Consider the following 22,800-nt stretch of genomic DNA (forward strand, 5'->3'; position numbering starts at 1 on the left):
GCAGAATTCACTAATTGGAGATACATTTGCATGTCTCCAAAGGAGACTGCAACTTTCCATTGAGAAATGTATATATTTTTTTATTATCTTTTTATGTTTCTGTCCTTCCATTTTCCTATTCCGTCTCTAATATCAGACATGTCAGGCATGCTCCTTCTTGATGCTACATCTTGAGGCTTAGTTTTCATAGCTTGACTGCCCATGCAGCTCAGTTTTCATAACAGCATATCCTTTAGTAAAAACCCAACATCACATGAAACGTCTTTTATAACCCTGTTAGTTCACAAGCTTTCACATTTGGTTGTGGAATTGGGAACTGGTGTTGGGGTGGACTGTGCCCATTCCACAATGTCTGCACATAAGGATTCCACCGCATCGAGTCTCTCAATCTGTACCAGTCTGGTGAGCAGGTCTGGAATGCTGTACCCAGCAGTACTAATACGATCAAAGAGCTGGAGTCCATCAGTCATTCCTCCAATTTCGTCTCTCTTCAGCCCAAAACTCTCTGCCAGGTGGCGCCATGTTTTTACAATGGCCTTTTCTGTATTATAGGTAGAACTTAGCATTCTGCTGGTCTTTTCCAGGCAATCAAAGGGCAGTTCAGTTGGACTAAGACCTATAGGAAAAAAATGTAAAACAAGCTTTATATAAGTATATATTTATTATTTTACGAGTCACATTGTTTATCTTGTAAGTTTGCTTGCATTGTTAAATGTCTAGATAGCATTATGGAGAAAGTTTGTGATGACTATAACCATCTTGCAATTTTTTTCTGTTGTAGCACATTTTGTCATTTTTATTTATAGTGTCAGATATCCATTGTTTATTTTTGTTCAAATTAATGAAACTATAAAAAGAAAAATATATATATATTATATATATATAATATATATATATAATATATATATTATATATATATATATAATATATATATAATATATATATATATATATAATATATATAATATTATATATATATATATACTATTCTAAGTACTATTCATTTTGGAGCGTCTCAAAGATTTTATTTTACTAATCTGAACCATTCTCAATGTAAAATAAAAAGTCTTCTGGATATTAGACTGATCCTACTCATAAGGCCAGTCTGGATTCAAAATGTCATCCCCTTTAGCTAGTTTATAACCAAAATGAAAACAGCTGATGCAGCCTGGCAATGTTTTTGTGCTACTGGCAGGCGATTTCTACTTTTACTTAACACACCCTTATATGTTGAGTGATTCTGGAAGTTATGTGGGGATAACACACCACACACCCATTTAACCAAAAGATCATTAAAGCACCACATCGAACTACACAAAAATGTAAACATTTTAATCAGATATAACAAGCAAGTGCATTTTTGTTTAAATGAAATCACTCAATTCAATAGTAATGGCATGGTTTTAGGAACAGAGCACAAAATGAAAATACAAAATATTCCATTAGCATTTGCCAGTAACACTTAGTCCTTTTTCATGCCTGTGTTTTATGGGATTTTAGGAGAGTTTTCCATTTGACTTGGTATGTTTCAGTCCTTTTGCAGGCACAGTAAAAACGAAATGCTGCAAATTCAATTACTGTAATAGGATGTTTGTGCCTCAACAGAAGCCACATAATGAGTAATGTTTTAGTTGCTTACTGAATGGTTGCAGAAAGTAATTTCACGAGACACATTTTAGGGCATTTCGATTTTCTTTAAACAACATAATAGTTTAAAACCTCACATGGGTTAATGCGGAAGAAAGAGGGTTGTAGAACATTGAATACTTAATACAGCCAGGTGCCATAGGTACCCAGATACTCGCTTAACCTCTATATGGTTTTCTCTTATACTCCATATGGTGGTAAATGCCTCTGCATCTGTAGTTTTTTTTTTATGAATTCATATATTACTATTGAATCTAATGTGTATGTTAATACAATAGATTTGGGATACTCACCTTCAGCAACATTGCATACATTAGCATACAGATCAAGTATCTTTTTTCTTCGACTGTGAATCTAAAAAGAAGAAATTATTTTGGTAAATAATCCTGTTCAATGTATTTTTCAAATGAATACTCAAATGAAAAAAAGAGTATAGTAATATATTTCCCTTATGTTTCATTTACTTCTTAAAAATAATGTTTTGTGGTCCATGTAGGGATAATCGCAAAACTACCCATTCTTTGCAAACGTGGGCTATGCTAATCTTTATAGCCTTCATCAGTATATGGTTATTTTAACTACATCCTAGCTACACTATATGACCTAAAGTATTGGGACACCCCTCCTAATTATTATATATAACGCTAACAGGTATATGAAATCAAGCAGATAGACATGACATCTCCATAGCAAATACTGATAGTAGAATGGGTCATACTGAAGGGCCTCATAGGATGCCGCATTTGCCACAATCAGTTTGTTGTCCGGTCCACTATAACTGCTACTATTGTAAAGTAGAAGCTACTAGCTCTATGAGTAAGAACAGCTTAGTCACAAAGCAAAAGACCACACACTCCGAAAGAGGGACTACTGAGTGCAAAATTGTGTAGCGCAAAAAATCGCCTGCCCTCTGTAGCATCATTTACTACAGAGTTCCAAACTGCCACTAGAAGCAACATTAGCACAATCACTGTGCGTTGGGAGCTTCTTGAAATGGGTTTCCATAGCTGAGCAGCTGCACTCAAGCTGAAAATCGATATGCGCAATGCCAAGCGTTGGCTGTAGTGGCGTAAAGCCCACTATCACTGGACTCTGGAGCAGTGGAAACATGTTCTCTGGAGTGATGAATCACTATCTGGAATACTGATGGATGAATCTAGGTTTGGCAGATAACCAGGAGAACGCTACCTACGGGAATGCATAGCGCCTGCTGTAAAGTGGAGATTAGTAGTGGTCTAGGACTGTTTTGTCAGGGTTTGGGCTAGGGCCCTTAGTCACAGTGAAGGGCAAAGTTAACACTACAACATACGAAAATATTTTAGACAATTGTATGCTACCAACTTTGTGGCACCAGTTGGGGAAGGTCCTTTCCCATTCCAGCATGAGTGTGGCTCTGTGCACAAAGCAAGGTCAATAAAGACATGGTTTGAAAGTACTTGAGTGGCCCACACAGAGCCCTGATCTTAATCCCATTGAACACCTTTGAGACAAATTAGAATGGTAATTGCAAGTAAGGCCTCCTTGTCCAACATCAGTGCCTGACTTCACAAATGCTCCTTTGGCAGAATGGACACACATTCTCACAAAATCACTCCAAAATGTTGTGGAAAGCCTTCCCAGAACAACGGAGGCTATTTTAGCCCCAAAAGGAGTGAGGGCAACAGCATTTTACTGCCCATGGTTTTGAAATGAGATGTCCGACAAGCTCATATAGGTGTCATGGTCAAGTGTCCACATACTTTGGGTCATAGAGTGTATATTTACTACATAACTGCTCTGTTGAAATGTGCATCCAGTTTTGTTACTTAATAATGGGTGACATGCCTAGAGACTTTATTTTTATGGCTTCAAATTTCCTTTTTACTTTGATTTTTTGTGTAGCTGAAACACGAGATGTTCTAAAACATCTTTCAGATTTATAAATCAAAACCGTTTTGAATAAAATATTGAGTGATGCCTAATTAGTTTAACTGGCTAGAGCAGCAAGGCTCTTGTGTAAGAAAAATCTATATGTAAATAAGTGTTCCCTAATAACATGTTGCGTATATATTTGCTAAACTGCAGCGTCTGATAAATTCAAGTAACATAAACAGCAACAGCTATCTTAATAAAGTATTTCCTTAGAATTTTACAGAGAAGATTCTGTTTTTGTAGAGAAGGAAGATGGGTCACTTCTAGGTAACGCTGTTTTAGAGGTTAAGCAATAAAGAAATCTTTAAAAACAAGTATGTGGGCCAACTTCTAAGCATTATACATTGGCTTTGTTTCCATGGTAGAGTAATTAGCAAAATAATTTCAAATGTCCAAGACAAATAACTAATTGTTACAATAAGAATTTACTTTGCTCCGAAAAAAAATACAAAGTGTGTGTGTGTGTGCAGGTTTTTCGTTTAATGTGTTACAGATCTGGCACGATGCCAGCTGTCATGTATCAACAAAAAGAATTGTTCCCTTGTATATGTTCAGAAACTTTCCCTACTCAATTATGATAAATAGTATGCTATTTTACTATGCTGTGGTTCAGAGCTTCCTGGCTAAACAGAAGCAGCTACAGAGCCAACAATGCAATAGCTCAAGGTATACACAAGGGAGCCAGATGTGCCTCAGAAACACACATATACACTACTGTTCAAAAGTTTGGGGTCACTTAGCTGGTTAATTGCAAGAGGTTTTTTTTCTAATGATCAATTAGCATATATGTATCTATAAGTCATGTGCTTATGTTTGTCTTTTTAACATCCCCAAGACTGGAGAGCCTACCAGAGACAAGCATTTTTCTTTATTAATGTCATCATTAAATGACTATGCATTTAGACTGATTCTAAACATTTTAGAGCCTTCTGGGATTTACAAGAGAAGAGGTTCATTTTTTAAGGTTTACCTTGGAACAAGCTGAAGGTGGGAGATATGCGTATAAAGTTGGAAACAACCTGTTATTATTGAAACATACCCTCCCAGAAACAGATTAAGACTCACAGAAACAGATTAAGACTCAAAAGAACATGTCAGTGGCACAATAAATCCTGCAGAAGACTTGGACATAAACAAGATAAAAAATGACAAAGTCTATAATGTTTGACTAGTGTGTCTGTGAATGGGTATGATTAATAGCTACCCTAATAGTTTTATACCTACTGCAGTGAACAGTGTAACAACAAACAGTGCAGTTAGCATTACTTATACATAATGTGACAAGGTCCCTTACCCCTGTTAGTTTATTGTTTGTGGTTGACTTGTCCCTGGCCAAATTTACTAGCGATAAGAGGCAGAGTTCAGCACTTCCTTGCTTGTCAATCGCTGCCTCCTCATCACTGTCCATGCTACGGCTTAGTAGACGCTCATTTTCTGAAGATGCATCATTTTCACTGAAAAATATAATCACATGCAAATATTCACATGATTTATCTGTGTAATAAAAGACAGAACTATGATAACAGTGGTGGAGGTACAACGAGGGCTCGGGATGATGGGAAAACTCTTCCATAATGTGAATCATTTAGGGGAAGAAATAGAAAAAAATGATTTATGGACCATCTCGCAGATGGTGAAACTTAGTCCTAAACCTTGTTCAATTTGGTGGATCCCCTCGTTGCTGCCTATGTGAAGATCTCTGTGAGAAATATATGTGCTTGAGTTAATGAACCGAGTAGCTTAATTATAATGAGATATTTAGTGCGTGACGCAAAAGTACAATTTGTCTACAAGTGTAGTTCATAGAATGATTCGAGCCTATTTGGTGCACAAATTCTGAAGCTTAGAACTCAGGCATGTACATGTCTAAAGAATATACATTCTATATTATCAGTGTTTAGTAAACACTGTAAACAAGCTAAACCTGGCTCTTTTTTTGTAATTCGATCTGCAAGCTGTACTAAGCCATCTTTTCCCCTATGCAACACACTACCACATTGACTTACTTTTTTCCTGTTTTAGTCGGCGTTTCAGACAGCTTCTCAAATTCTTTTTCAGAGAAGATGACAACACTTTCAGCTGCAAAACAGGTAAGTGTAAAATGATAGTAAAATCATCAATATACTGATTGTTCTCTCCTACATCCTTGGTACGTAACACAGCATTATGAAGTGGTTGAGATGTTATTCATAAAAAAATATATCAAACAGAAAGAGAGGTCCAGAAATGCTTCTCTGTGAATCTGTCTGCATTATCCTGGCCTCTTGGAGTATTTCCGCAAGAGCCACTGGGCCCCTGGGGACAGCCACTTCCCCATACCTCCAATCAGGGAGAAGGTGTGTGTAGAGGCCCTTTTGTAGAAGTGGTCCGGGAGGCCTGGATAATGAAGCGCAGAGTGGGGAGAAGCGTACGAGGAAAGAAGACAGAAGAACAAGCGGAAAGACAAGACGTGAAACTGGGGAAGGAGGAAGGGACGCGAAAGTGGGCGGCAGAGAAGGTAGGAGACATTGAGAGATAGTGAGAGAGCCTGAAAGAGAATGTGAGAGTGTGCGTTAGAATTAAAAAACCCAAAATGCAAACAAAAATTTGGGGTTCTTTGCTTAGTTTTCATCTGTTTTGTTGGGACCCTCCTCATTTTTGGACATTTGTAAATTGCCAAATTTGTTAAAAAATTAAATTCGTACAAATTCCAAACCCAATATAAAAAAACCCAAAAACTTCCAATTTGACTTTAATCCCTTGATGTATTTAAATGTTTCTATCATGTTTCTCATTTCCATTTGCACTGCTAAGGTGTACATATTAAGGTTGCTTTCTGGAAATTCTTCATGTGAATTGCAGTAGCCGCTGGGAATATGTGTCTAGAGTACATGGTACCGGTATAATCGCTTACTTGGTACTTCTTTCTTTTCTTCCTGTTGGTGGACTTGGGCCTCTACATTCTTTACATGACTAGTGCAGCAAGCTGAGAACAAGACCAACAAAACCACATTACTACAAATTATTTAATACCTCGATAAAGGGACATCTTGTTACAAAGGAAAATACTTGTTTTTTATTCAGAAGAGGATGAACTGATCCTTCTGCATTCAATAAACAGGACTGCTTATTACAATAAACCTAACTTTATAATCTGAGTAATGCATACTCTATGAATAAAAATAAATTAAATTATGGCCAAATGCATGTGAATTATTCTAGTGGGTAATTCAACAAATGTGGGCAACGTGACTTCTGCATTCAAGGTATCATAGCGACTTGCTGTGCTAAGACCAGTAAACCAAAATGAAAACATAGAATCTGATGTCAGATAAGAACCATTTGCCTCATCTAATTTGCCTATTTTTTCCTCCTGTTAAAATAAGGTTTTCTATTTCATAATAAAATGCCTCCACAAACTGTATGTTATCAGCTTTTATCATCAAATCCCTTATCAGTAGCGATAAGCAGGGAAGATGCTCCACAATATCTACAATATCCATGGCCTTTCAAGACAAATGTGGCAAAAGAGTGAATGCCTTTAAAAAGGCAGCTGTTCCCAGTTGTTCAAATTGTGTACATCAGGTTTTTTTCCTCACTGAATAACAAGGTTGTCGATATTACCTTGAACGGAAGGTTTGGTCTTGATAATGTAGAACATGATGATCAATACAATAGCAATGGCCATGATGAATATTGTAGACATAGCAATTATCAGAGCGGTGGCCAAGTGTCCTTGTCCAGGTACATCTACTGCAATGATACAAATACACATGAAACAGAACTATCCAAAACGCTACTTCAGTCTAGAACATTTATTGGATATGTATACTGCAGAGTGGCAACAGAGGGTGACTGTCACCCTTACACTTTTTAGCATACCTAAATTAAATTTATTTAAACAACCATAGTACTATAGCTCGTGCTATATTTATCGGTCGCATCTGACTGAAGGTGCGTGTCCCTGTCTGCATGTGACTGTTCGAGCATGAGCGACCACCATTTTTGTTACTACATGGGCTTTATTATGAATAGCAGTTACCCTTTTGTTTATTGGTGGCGGCCATTTTGCACATGACTTTTTTCACTACAGTTGTCCTTTAAGTTCCCAAACGGGGGCAATAAAATAACATAAATTAAGAGTATATACCCTACAAACCTCTATACATACAGTATGAGTATGTATGTATATATTTATGAGTCCTTATTTAGTCATTACTTGTTGATACCACACGCAAAGCATTATTCCACATTTAACAGGAGTTTTCTGTCCTTCACACCCTAAAGACAACGGTCTGTTGCTTCAATCCCATTAAATATCCTGCCCAAGTGTGTGTGAGTAATGGGAGCGTGCTGCCTGGAGAAACTTTACTGTATGTCATATGAGGTATGAAAAATACAACCCCACGTGCATCTGGCTTTTTAGCCCACTGTAAATAGTTTCTGTTGTGTATTTCTACCATGTGCCACAAACACAAGGTGTGTATAGCACTAATGATCTGTGAGCAAACCATCCTAACACTGAAAACACCTAAAATGTGCTTTCTATGTCTTTATTTGTATGATTCCACCTAAAACCTGTAAAACTCCACCGGAAACTGTTTGTAGAAAATCTCTTTACCAATTTGTTTTTCTAAATGGAAATCAATATTAGTTTAATCTCAGCTTACAGTATTTATCAAAAATGTTCTGCTGCTCTGTTTTTTCTTGTTTTTAGAAAATCCCTAAGGGAACATATCGGATACACCCATAACACAGGTGACACTCATCCTGGTCCCACGCTGGAAATTCCCTCACCTGGAGCTTCACAGTTTCACTACTTTCTAAAACAAACGTCACCCAGTCATGTATTGATGAACTACCAGGCAATATATAAAACGCTAAAAACATCTGCTCATCAAATGTGATGCTCCTTTGATCACAAAGCTTTGCTTGAGTGGGTCGAAAATCAGTTTATATGTATTTCCCGCAGTTTATAGAATTTAATATTCTTATTGCCTGTGGTAGTTCCGCATTAGTTTTCTCACACACTTGAAATTAAGAGGTTGCCTCGTTTCAGTCTGTGGAATGTTTAGGAAATGTTGTGAAGATTTCAGTTTAATGAGGTCCAGAATTACATTTATAATATAACTACTCACATTGTTGTTTTTTTTTGAGTTAAAATGATTGTTATTTTTTTTTTAAACTTTTTTAAAGTCATTGTGCAGAATGAGAAAATGCAAGGTTTGTGAAATTTCAGAACATATTTACTGAAAGGCCCTCACAGGGCCACCATCAGGTGGTACAGCCAGTACCATGGAGTCACTTTCCATATTTTCTTGCTTGCTGAGCATAATGTTTAGAGCCGTACCAACAGCAGGACGCACCAGGTAAAGCTAGCAATGTCAACAACACATGAACTTCAAAAGCTCCACGCTGACATCACATGCATTACCTCTTCCTGCTGTTGGGCTACACACTGCTCCCATAAGAAGAATAAAAGGTAGGCATAGAGGGGTATGCACACAGCAGATGATGGGGACAGGGAGGTATTGGAATGGGAGGGATGGACACAGTATATAAGTCCTGCTACCCTGAAATTCCTGATAATGGCCCTGGGCACTAAATACACATATACATCAAAGGGAGTCAAGCCTGGTGGGATCCAAATTCCTTACACAATACTTGAGCCTGCTATAGGTGGCAGGAGCTCAGTAGGGTCGCATTACATGATTTCTTAGCCATTGGTTACAAATCTCACCTTTATGTACTCGCTGGAAAGGGGAGCTAGTACTGGACCCTTGGGTACTTGTTGATCCTCCAGACAGAAGGGATGCAGAGCCCACACCTGCATTAAAGGTTCACATTGTTAGAAAAAAATAATAATAAATACCGGTAATAAATTATTAATAACTTTGATGTGATAAAAAATATTTGAGACATTTTGGTTTGTTTTTTTTTATATATAAAGGGTAGTCAATCTGTCATACATTTAAGAGTAATGACAAAAACTGTAGAATGCAATATTAATGATAACAAAAACCAAAATAGTGATTTTTTTTGTTGACTCTGTGTCACCCTTAAGCAGCTGTTAAATCTACTTGCATGGTAGTGCCACTTCTGGGCACACGAAATGATGGGTACAGAGTAATCTCAATCAAGGAAGGCACTGAGCATTATTGTTTTTAATGTTGACCTGATAGATTCGAGCTCTGTTTTACAAAATATTTCTGCCTAATATTACCCTCCTAGTTGTTTTTAGTGGGAACAATAATGAATTATCCCCATGTATCTGGGTGATAATAGTATACCTTGGCAAAACCCCAAATCAAACACTGCCACAGCTATCGAGCCTTACTATATAATTAGTGTGTGGCATCATCAAAAATGCCATCAGTTACACATTTCAACACAATCACTTATCACAACAATGTGTACAGCTGTAGGTAACACACTTGACACTGTCAAGCTCTGCTGCTTTGTAGAATGCAAAAGTGGCCATTAGTAAAACATATCAAAATAAGCTTTGTTCATGATTTATTAGCCTTCGATTTTGTTTGTAGAGCCAGTCTAAAGGGCTATGAAATTCAGAATTCATAGCAAGATTACAGTTATTTTTATTCAGCTAATTTCTGATGCCTGCCATTTGTAAATATTTGTCTAATATTGTACCAAATCATCCTATAAGTGCAAAGACTGCCTCTCCACCCCCAGAAAATATGTTTAAATGAATATACAGCATGTTTAAACAAAAACGCAGCTGTGTATATTCTCAATAAAAAGCCTCTTACAGAAACTCATATGCAGTCTCATAAAAACGTAATGTTAGTGGAAAATTGCTTTGCTGCAGGAACATTTCATGTTGTATGGTCATAAAATGAGAAGAGCCCCTGGCATACCCTCCTGTGACTGATTAAAATAACTCCAAATTAATATGCTTTTATTGGTTTTAAAAATCAGGATTTCTAATGACATAATCTTGCTGGTCTGTAAAGGAAAATCCAAAACTTTTATTGGCTTTGCTAATCCCCCAAAAGGTGTACTTAACTGACTTACTTAAAGGTACATAATATGGAGTCAGATGAGAGTCACCACCATGTCATTATATCCTACAGAACACATCCTCTGGTCCTAGTATACTATATGCCAGCAGATTCCATAAAAGTGAAAACATCATCTAAAACACCTTACACCAACTCTAAAACACTACTTTATTTAAGCATGTATTTCTCTACAGGCTTGATGGCCCTATTATATCAACTAACCCTTATACTACTGTTCCATAAATCAGTTCCCATTACATAGATACAGCTATTAACGTACAAAGTTGGCTTTCATCCACCATTGCCCTCTAGAGAAGAATGTTATATGGCAAAACATGCCAAAAGTGTCTGAGAGCTCTAGAATTGCAACTCAAGTATGTCAGGCCACAGCAGGTCATCAGTATCGTCTTACTTACTTGTACCTTTAATTACTAGACACTGATGAATTAATGTTTTGTCTACATCTCATCTTACCAACAAGCTTTGACTCGTCAGCCCTTTAAGTAGGCTGTGCCATACACCCTGCCAGTTCTTTAGCTGCCATCAAGCGTACATGACTAATGGTGCTAGTGTATAGATCGAATGTTGTGTTTTACCACAGCACTGACAGCGTCTCAAATACAGCATGGATTTTATCCCACAACTAACAATAAGTGGAACACATTTCAACCTACTTCCTGATGTAAAACTAAAATATAATTGCCATGCCACTAAATACACGTATATACAAATTGATGTATATGTATACGGTGTTTCTCCATTTTTAAAAGTTTTCAAAATGTCCAAAACCCCCGGCAAGTCATCTGTGAAAGCACTAATCAAAACAGGTTCACTCAATAACAAGATGAATTCCATCGTCCCTAAAATAAAAATTCATATGAGAAGGTGATTGAGTGTTAGTCTGAAGTTGGAACATATGCAATCAAAGTCTTTATTCCCCCAATAATAACTATACATTCATGCTTGGTGTTATTAAATTCCACAGTGCCTCAGCACAGATTGGTTCTCATTACTCATTCTTATTGTACCTATAGGTTCATGTTATCTGTAGGCATCCTACGTGGTCAGTACAACATTTTAGCACATATGGCATTTTAGGAGTGGTTCTTTGCAGGAACTGGAAGAATAGATATTGGTGTTCTCTATAAGACTTGCTTGGTGAGCTCAATAAAAAAATGGCAAAAAAAAATGTCCAGAGCTGAGAAATGCAATAAGTCAATGGTTCTCCACTTTCTGACATTACACACTAAAATGAAGATAAAGCAACACAAGGTCTACCTATGGAAACTCAACTTATATACAGTATAGATTGAACTGACACTATACTGTATTATATTTTGAACCTGTCATTTTAAGACACTTATTTTTTCTTCAGGCTTGTACTGATAGCGTTAACAATTTGTTTTCTCCATTTTTTCCAGCTATTACGGCCTCATTAACAAGCCATAAGCATCCAACGTTTGGTTATGTTTTAGAAAAAAAAGACGAGGATTTTAATATGATGCTTAAGAAACAGCTTCATTGACAAAGTACAAACAAAAATAGGCAGCTTCAAGAGTTTCATCAAAAATTAGGTGGACCAGATTTCTTGATGCATCTGAGAATGCACTTGGAAAGGCAATTTAAATGCCATCCCAATGTGTTTTGGCGTCTGTTTGTACTTAGTCCATAACACATAGGTCATAATAATTTATACTTTGGCATCACTGCTTTGTTCCACAGGCATAGAGAAAGGGTAAAAAAATACAAAGGCGCAAGATATAAAATCAACTAATGGAAAGGAACGCAAATTATGAGTCCATGGAAAATCATGATAAGCTGTTTTTACTTCATCAGCTTATTCCTTTAGAACGGTTAATGGGTTCACCGCTCAAGCAGTTCCCAGAGAACAGGGTCTTTAAAACCATCAAAGCAAGCGCAACAAAAGTGGATTTTAACGAATGTTCATGAAACAAGTTTGCAACCAATAAATCACTAAGAAGTAGCTGAAGCAAATTATCACAAGAAATGTGAAGCACATTGACTCACATAACAAATACAAAATATATCCAAAATAGCAGAGCCACTGAAATCCGTCCAAACCCTATGACATGTGGAGAAAAATGTTAGATTTTGTTAATATGTCAGTAGATGTTAACAATCCTAATATGAAATTCCCTTAAAAAACTGCAACATCGGCCAGATTGTGCATGACGCTTCAACCACAATTTCCAGTGACATCCAAATTAAAGATGCACACACCCTTTTTCTCAAGGTGAAATGAAAGGTAGAAGAACCTTCAGAAAATGCCCATTAACAATACAGCTGCCAATGAAAAATAAACTCAATGTACAAAGATACGTGCCATTAAAAATGGAAACACTTTGTCAAAACATTGACACAAATCTGCAAATAAGATGCTATAGGCTACAGATGCCAGCCATATGGTATCACAGGTAGCTTGGCCAAAATCTATTAGCCAAGAATGTATGTAAATGATTTCTGCGTAGGTCCACAGTCAATAAAAGTCTCTTTGATGTATTTAAAAGTCTCATGAGCCTTCACCGAAGACTAAATTCCAATAGAATGGATGAGAAATTTAGAAGACCACAACAATCTGCAAATGAAATGGTGAAGGCGTAGCCTTCAGAGACCTTTAAAGACATTCCTCTTCCATTACAGGCAAAATGATTGGTTTCTACATCATCTTCTCATAATGTAAAGAAACATAATTCATCAAAACTTTGAAAAGCAATCAATTTCTTATGCAGTATGGCAGAATCATGTAGCTCACATTACATTAGATGAGACACTGCGTGCATACCGGAACATATTTCTCTTGCATTTTCTGGATTACAAGTTACATTATCAATTTCAGGGACATGTAGTTCTATTGCATTAGAAACCTCCGTGCAGGTTTGGACTGTGCGTGTGGTTTTCAACAAGCTGCCAAGCAAAGCACCTGCGCAAAAAAGGTAAACACAGCAGCTGCCTCTTTTGTCAATGGCCCTGTGTTTCCGAGATTCAAAGAAAATACACCCAGAACTATTTACGGGGTGCATCTAATAGGTTAGGATGTGTGATTGCATTCTTTCCATTCTCATAGAACAATATGTGTGTTGAAATCAGTGGGAGGGATTAGCCTCAATAAATACCACGCCATATGCGTGTACTAATTACCAGTTTAATGAAATCATATGGCAGCAGAACGTGCTGTATGTTAGAGGAGTCAGGCAGATTTTTGATAAAAGGTGAGGATTTTATAAATGGAAATGTTTCTTGACTGCATAATAAAGCAAATACGAAACAGGTTGCAGCTAATGAGATGCGCACCCACACATCAATTTTTTTTTGTACTATCCTGTGGATTTTTAAAATATCTCCCTTTCAACTATTTGTTTGAGATGTATCAGTGAAGAGATATTTCTGGCCCACTTCTGGGGATAATGTGTCTCTAGACGTGCTATGGAAAGGTAAAATATGAGGGGGGAAACTACAGAAAGCAGTGTCTACAATCCAAAAGATGTACATAAATAGAACATATGATAAATTTGTGGACTTTTTAACTCCTGCTAATAAAGTGCTCAGGAACTAATCATGGTTATGTACAAAATGAAATGGCTTTCCCCAGCTTTCTTTAAAACAACCCATGAAACGATGCACTGTGCCGATCTCACAGTTGTCCAGTCTGTTTCTATTTGTCCATCACTGTACAATGCATGCCTAGCACCCCCACGGCCATATATATGTACTAAGCGGGTAGAGTATGGACAAAGCGTATTTAAGAAAAGGGACAAGACAAGTGTGAAGTAACCAAAGACTGGACATTATTATTCTTTATTTATTTATATGGGGCCATCATTTGCTGCAGTACTGTACAATTGGTCCCTACAAATTACATCTCAGATGTTGGCAAGTATCACATCTGTGAATGCTCTAATGTTTTTATTTCACTACACTTATACATTATTTATATATCTATATATTATATATGCTCAATATATTATATATTTTAGATATGTGAACAGTGCAATATTCTATTTCCACTTTGTTTATGTATATCAGACATATATATGTTAATGCTAAAAATATTCTCTTTGCACTTACAGTATGTATACTCTTGCTATTTGATTTATTTAAATAACATAAGTTCCTCTCTTATGGGTATGAATGTATATTCTCATGTGTATGTATGTATGGATTGGAGGAATAGTCTCGAAGATTTGAAAAACCTTCATACAGTTTAGCTGGGCACCCCACAAATTCATCTGCACTTCTCCACCGACCATGCCCATAGGGTTGCATTATCTATGCCAGCATAAAGCATAACACAAAGGGCATATATATAAGAAAAGGTATTCCATCTTCTTAGCATTTTGTACTGGGGTTTTTTCAGATTTCCATTTACACTTTGTATGATACATATTACTAAAAGATGGTCCAATGTGAAGCCTGCTTTCCTGGAAAATCTAAGATGACTCAGGAGGGCTTGCTTTCTTGGCTTATTTCCCAATATCTATTACCTCTTTTACAGTAGTAATGTAAAACTAAGCAGAATAATTGTTACCTATAAGTATAAATTATTATAAAAGAAAAGCAGAACCTCAATACCCCTAAATGAAGCACCGGTGCTCCAAACCTTTTTGTAATCCAAGTGCGTCCTACCAGGCTATGCATGTGCTTTTCTGTGGGCTTGGGAATGATATTGCCAGGCACACATATTAAACGAACACTCTCTGAATAGCTAGAGAGTCAAGTGTACACAAGATCTTGTAGTTTCCAAACTCTTCTTTCATTTAGAAATATGAAGAAAGATGCATTTTACTAGTTGTTTGAGAGCATGCATGAAAGTAGTGGGGATGACAGGGTAGTCATAGTTACTTCCCACTGTTATATAACCTAATCTGAAGTAAATCCACAAAAGTCTAAATAAATGGGAAAAAAATTATCCTAATATGGCTATTTACAATTTATGTAATTACATTGGATTGCTCATAAATTCAGTGCGCCAAGCATTAAGTTAGACGTTTGCTACTAGTCCCAGAGGGCAAAGCAGCACCATCCTCTTTTGGCGGTTTAGTGAATAGGATCTAAATCTCATGCCCCTCTATCCTGGCTGGTAGGGATTGTACTGTCCTGAAGAGCCCCGCACAAAATGTTGAAACATCTCTGGTCATGGGAGTTTGCTGGACAATGTTGAGGGCAAGCTATGCTTTTGGACCAAGATGGGGTGCTGCCAGTTGTCTGTGGACAGCAAGACCACATGAGGGGGAACAGCAAAGAAATCCTGGACGGGGTGCAGGTTGAGTTAGTCCAACATACGATACTGTTTCAAATACTTTGCTTTAGTCCTTTGCTTCCCAGGGACAATGGATACTATATGTGTTTTGGTCTGTTAATTTAATATTTTTTTTAATGTTCATGAGAATATGCATCGGACAGTATCACAGACAAATAATTTGTAATAATAAAAACATGCGGTATTTTTATTGCTTATATGGATAGAATGGAAAAACATGCTCATGACGGCAACTGATTATTATGGGTTAGTATTGTTAATGTATTGTTATAGAACAAAATATCCAGAAAGATATACACTAACATAAGGATCAAAACAAACAAAAACACAAGACAATGACAGATAACATTGATGCATTAATTCTCAGTCCATCTGAATCAGACACATATGTCGTTTGTGTGCCCTTTTCTTCTTCTTAGAACCTGAGAAAAGAACACATATACAATAAGGTAGTGTGAGACATGTGAGAAAGAGGTTGTTTATGCTCCTAGGACTTGGTGATGGGGATTGAGAAGATTGGAAATGAAACATGCAGTGGTCTAAACCACAAACAAAAGTTACTAACTAACAAACAAAAGTTACTCATGCCTGAGTAGCCTTGAATCAGCCATGGTGTATTGAAATAAGGTGTATAAATAACTTGGACCTTCAGCCACTAAGTGAAAATATACTTTTTAGTGGCTGCAATGAATCATCCCTGGTTTTCTGGCCTTGGGCCTTTACTTTTGCTACACCAGTAGTTGCTGTTTTTCAGAGTCAGGATACTGTTAAAAGTTGCTTGTTCTTTCAAGCTCCTGCCACATAAGATCTTCTTGATAAGATGGTTTCAAAATATATCAATGTTCAAGTGTATTTAATTAATTTACAATATGGTCCTTTGTGTTTTTTGCCCCTCACATACTAAAAATGTGAAACTGCATTTGGTTACAAAATATGGCTTCTCCTGTAGAGTAGATGTTTCCCTCCATGAACGAATCATGTAGTTAGCATGCATACAAGTTTCTTTTAATGTTGTCCTAAAAATGTTTTTGTGACTTTATACTTAATTCATGTCGGAGAATGACCAAATAAATCACTCCTGTTTCAGTCTGTTTCCATTTTGATGACTTGATAAGGTATCTGGTTTCAATCACCTCTCAATAAAGAAAGTACATATGTCGAGGATTAAACTTTAAAAAAAAAATAACTATTGTACATTAATTTGATTGTAAAGACATATGTCGTAAATCTAAATACTTCTATGCACAAATATATCATGCCTATAAAATTGTGCACTATATATTGTGTAGAGTAGAGTTTTACTTTGTTTATGTGACTTTAAAGCAAAAAAACCCTAATCTTTGTTGCCTCCATTCTGAATAAATGAAGTATCAATATCATTCTATAAAAAACTTTTAAGTAAAAACAAGTTGTGACTGTTTGGGTGGTATGTCATCTCTAATTTAGTCTACCTGACTCCTACTGGTTCCTTTTTTTTTTTAGCCCTTTATGTGAAACAATGAAGGCTACTTACCCTTTAGAAATGAAAAGTTGGAACATACGCAGCTATCAATGTGATTGCTTTAAGTTGTCCAGAAGGTAATGTGTTAATTAGATGACAATAAGATAATTAAAATATTACAGGGGTTACATGATCAGATGCTCTAACAGAGATTTATAATCCTCTCACCCATGCAAAATCCCACACTAACACGTTTTTCTATGACATTGTTTTTTATTTATATGATACTGGGGAAGCAATTTTGTGTTGCATCCCTCACTTCCTTTTTGAATTACCCACTCTGGAAGTGAATGAGCAACATGTATAATTGGGTTTCCTGGCCAGCTAAATGACGGCATTGGTAATACAAGTACATTTAATGTATGGAAACATTTCCATATGTTTTTGAACAATAAATGCTCCATCACAGTACCGCCTCTGTCCATCTTTAGGACTCACAAAAATTGCTTCCCAGGAGCACAGGTGGTATGAGTGTATCAAAGTGAAATACAGTCCTACAAGTCACAATTATGTGTATTAAAATGCAGAAAATAGTATTTATAAATTAAGTGAAATAAATACAATAAGAGCATAATTTTATCGAGTCTCAAAGTCATACATTACGTGAAATAAATACAATACAAGCATAATTCTCAAGTAAAGTCATATAATAAATCACCATAAAGCTCTGTCCTATAGACATACCAGTAACCAAACTCTCATTTTGGCCATTATTGTGTTCACCAACAGATACACTCTCACCTGTTTTCAGAAACAATTGATTATACTACATTAAGCATACAATATGAATGCCTGCCCCAGGCAAATTTCTTCTCCATGAAGGGACAACTTGGCATTTTAGAGTTCACAGGTCCGAGAGATTTCTTTGAATTCCATCTCACTAATTTAACTATGTATTATCCATATTTAATTAGACTGTCTAAATACTCCAGATGCTCCAGATTTGCCAAGATAATAGGGACAGATGTTTCTAATGCAGCAGTATATACCATACCTAGGGCCCGACAATGGCCGAGTGGGGCAACCGCTCCAGGTGGCACTTTTGAAGGGGCGGCACTTTGCTTACCAAGCTGCCAGTACCCGCTCGGCGCCCCTCTCTCTCTCCTCTGCGGCGAGTCTTCCTGTTCGGTCTCGGTGCCGGCTTGTAATGCTGAGTGGCGGAAGATTTCGGCCCTCAGCATTACAAGCCGGCACCGAGACCGAACAGGGAGACTCGCCGCAGGACAGCTGAAAGGTAAGTACAAGGGGGGGTGGCAGCAGGGACGGAGGGAGAGGAAGGGTAGATAATGGGGGGGGCGGCAGGGACGGAGGGAGAGGAAGGGTAGATAAGGGGGGGGGGGGCGGCATTTTAAAATTCGCCCCAGGCGGCATTTTGCCTTGGGCCGGCCCTGACCATACCTTTTCATGCATCCTAGATTCAGTGTACCATACCGCATTACACTATACTGTTGACATAAGCCTGACATAGTCAAATATTAGACTTTGTGTAACATACATGCATTTCGCATGACACCCTATCATATCATATGAATGTTTAGTATATTGTCCCATTATATGAACATTGCGCCACAAATACAGGATAGTTAGAGATGAATTCTTTCTTCCACCTATAACCATACGTGGGAATGTCTCGGATCAGGCTAGTTAGAGCTCTCTCTTATCTGAGGAGTTTCTGAAAGGGTGCGACTAGTAAATGCCTATGGGCGTAGTTAGTCACGTTAGGGCCATGGTTAGTTATGGGATGCTGGGGAGTGGGCAAGGCTAAACGCTGCTGCCCTTCCCTGGGGAGAGAGGAAAGTGACCCGGAGACCCAGGTAAGACTCCGGTTTCCAGATATGCCTATAGTACCTGCAATTTAAACTCATGATTCAGTTAAGGTCACCTTATGGACTTAAGCTGATCTCTACTTCTTTTTAACTTATCTAAAACAAGTAGTTCAATACATTCTCGTGGTAAGCAAAGAGTTATTAATCATTCTTAATTCCACGCAAAACATAGAATATGATCCACGCAATATGAAAGGGTAAAAGTTCTTATTACAGAATTACAAAATAAAGGTACAGGATAATCATGCCAAGCTATTGATCATTGACAATATTTAACTTTCAACCTCTATTTTATAGAGTCTAATCCTTCATCTGAAGTATGGCCAGGTTTTTGAGAAAATGATGTACAAAATATGAGGTCCAATACTGTAACATAGTGAAAGAGTAGAAATGGTAGGCTACTTACATTCCTTGATGTTTGGCGGTGCTAGTGAGCAGGAGTGGCACACCATCCCGTATATGTTGTTAGGACGGTTCTCCAACATGTAGAATCTGGTATGAATGACATGAAACGGACTTCAAATATTAAAATATAATATAATTTATAATGACATTTTAAAAAAATCTAGAAAATGAATACATTTGTATTACAATAGCAGTCAAAGCTCAGTAAACTAGTTTGATTATACTTAATTTGTGAGTCCAGATGCTCCTAAAAATATATTATTAAAGATACTAATATAGTATAACATACATATAATAGTCTTCCTGCCCTAATCATTTTTTTTAAAGCAGACTTTTAAGCAGATGGTAAGGATACTGAATCTTTTCAAGATTTACCTGTCATTGAAAAATTAACTGACCCTGTGAATATTAACCCTTTCATAGCCAATTGTACATATTCTACGTAGTGGTTCGTCCAATTTGCTAACTGCATTGGGTCTAATGCCATTTGGAAACCCTGACTTGCCATTATTTAAAGATAACTTGGAAAAGTTTATTGAGTCACCTGAATTTAAACAGAAGTTCAAGTAGGGAGATTGACCATAACTGGTAGCAAAAGCACTAATTGCGAATCTATGTATGTAAGATGTAAAGTAAGATGGTTTCTTCTTAAGACAGTCATTACTATTAATGACTACATTTATGGGCTACAGTAAACTAAAGTAGAAAAAAAAAAAGTTATTTGGGAGAAATATTTTCAGCTGTTCTTACAGTGAACTGGACATCTCTAAGGGCTTCTATTTCCCAGGAGCTCTGAGAGTTCTATTGATGTGTGATACCCTGTAGATCATGCAATAAAAATAAAACATGAAATCTTACCCAGGAAGACAGGCACCGCACTCTGCATCGTTCTTACTGTCCCCAGGAGTTAGGACCGTGGCACGGTAAAATCCTTCACAATCCTTATGCCTTCTGCATATTTGGTAGCCTCCCTTGGAATATTTGCCAGTCGGGCAAGCAACACAGCCATAGTCTTCATCTTTGGTGCCATATCCACAGGTCTAAAATAACAGAGACTACCTTGCTATCGACATTCATAAAATATGTGAGGTTGTAAGAAACAGATTTTACCATAAGTGTTAATAAAAAAATCAACATTACAGAATCTAAATCACAGACATCTTATGGACGGCAATAATAGAATCCTGAGAAATAACCCTTATTTTTTTTTTAAACTTGTTTAATGTTTAATAACCTGTAAACTGTTATGTTAAAATTTACAGGCCCTATAAAGTGGTGCTGGCTTGTTCAATGCAGTTGAACCAGCCTTTGGCTTGAGTCCTAGTTTCCCTAGATGTGCTTGAGACATGGATTGTGGTTATACAATATCGTATTCCTCTCTGGCTGCTTGCGTATTCTTTGGTGCACATCACATTTCCATCATAAGACAATGCCTAAAGATAAGCAACAACAGTTTATCTGGTCGATACATATGCACCATGGACACAAGCCCTACCATGGACACTGGTATCCACATAAAGGCAATGCAATCCAATAGTAGAGATAAGATCTAATCAAGTCTTTTTGGCTATTTTGAGTGCAGTTACAGAGTCTGGCATACATGATACTTCTTATCATTTCTACTTCTGGTGACATAAATACCATATGTTCTTTGACCAGTACCAAATTACCACTACTTACAACAATCTACATATGGCATATCCTCCCAATCAGTAATTTAATTCTGTATACCTCCTCTCAAAAAAAACATCTGCCAGGTCCTAATAAATAACATATCAGGATCAACAGAAGAACATCTGACAGGAAATGAAAGAGGACAACACATAAAACCATAAGACTAGGACAGTCTGTAGCGGAACAATGCTGATCCATCTATGTTTATTAAAAGGAATGCAAACCTATTGGAACAATATGTACCACAATTTTAACATGCACATCTGGCATGTACAAAGAGTTCAAAAAGGATAAAGAATTTAATACAAGATGGAACCACAGTCTTTAGCTTTGGAGGCTAAAATTACCAGTAACATGATATGCTCAATGCACATCATCATATGAAGCAATAGTGCTTCTCATAGAGTGTGACAGGTAAATTTGCACCTGGGTAGATGTCTTTATTGCTAGTTTCTATTTTCTTTCTTTCGTATGAAAACAGACGTCAATGGATGCTGCTATTCAAGATAGGTTAATACAAAGGGTTAACCAATGAAGGGAGTACACAAAGCTGCAAGCAGCCACAATTAGGTGGAAAAGTCAAGTATATTTGTCCCTATAAATTTAAGACTGTTGGGATTAAATGGAATTTAATATGTTGGATACCCAGAAACATGCTGTCAAATCAAAACTGCTTACTTTATACCACTCTGTTTTGCATCTAATGGACCAAAAGTTACCAGTTATATATATTGTGACCTAGAATATGCAGAGCAATGCAGGAGGAATTATAATAATACTTAAACATAAACAGGTACATTCTTCCTAGTGACACCTACCATCGATGGCTCCTCGCCAGGCTCACACTCTGGGCAGCTGTGACACTCGCCTGTTGTCTGATTGTAATATTCATTTTCCCCGCAGTTAGCATAATCAGCCTGAGCTGAATATACAAGAGATACCTGTCACAAGAGAAAAATGAATGGAATGATCTCTTACATTCTCGCCTTCTATCATCTTATCAAGTATATATATATATATATATATATATATATATATATATATATATATATACACACGCACATACATGGTGTGACTTACATAAAGTCCAAGAAAAAACAAGAGCTTACCACTAGAAAGCTAAATATACGGCTCCATTTTCTGTCACCTTGCTTACTCATGCTCCTCTGGTATTTTCGACCTGTAAGCAACAAAGCAATAAAGACTAATTTAACACAGACCAAAGATAATATCTATATATATATATATATATATATATGAAATTCTAAGATAAAATTATATATATATATATATCATAAACCTGATTTCAAGAATACAGAAAATGTAGACTTTTATGAAAATGGACACATTTTAATAAATTATGCCCCAGGGCTAGGATACATGGAAAAGGCGCCATGTATCTGTATGATGACAGATTACCTTAAAGGGGGTCGCATGACTATCTATAGCAGTCATAGACACAGAACAAGCCACATATGTTTTACAAGGGCTTCCAAACATTCAACAGTAGGAGTATCTAATTCCTTTGCTAGAGCAAATGGATAAACAACACAGCCGG

The 22,800-nt window shown here is 36.9% G+C and overlaps 1 protein-coding gene across 1 annotated transcript; it reads right to left on the reverse strand.

Moving 5' to 3' along the window:
- Positions 1-281: 281 nt before the first annotated feature.
- LOC149289271 (tumor necrosis factor receptor superfamily member EDAR-like) lies at positions 282-22,402 on the reverse strand. The gene is made up of 11 exons (XM_089490912.1): positions 22,352-22,402; positions 22,061-22,183; positions 20,427-20,608; positions 19,570-19,655; positions 9,277-9,363; positions 7,161-7,289; positions 6,451-6,522; positions 5,564-5,636; positions 4,852-5,011; positions 1,940-2,000; positions 282-616 (listed from the first exon to the last, which is right to left on the reverse strand). Exons 1-11 carry the CDS (start codon positions 22,400-22,402, stop codon positions 282-284), a joined length of 1,359 nt encoding a protein of 452 aa, XP_089347038.1.
- Positions 22,403-22,800: the final 398 nt, after the last annotated feature.

This window comes from Sceloporus occidentalis, unplaced genomic scaffold (genome assembly GCF_023333645.1).
Source record: "Sceloporus occidentalis isolate IW3139 unplaced genomic scaffold, rSceOcc1.0.p SCAF_47, whole genome shotgun sequence".
In the NCBI taxonomy this organism is placed as follows: domain Eukaryota; kingdom Metazoa; phylum Chordata; class Lepidosauria; order Squamata; family Phrynosomatidae; genus Sceloporus; species Sceloporus occidentalis.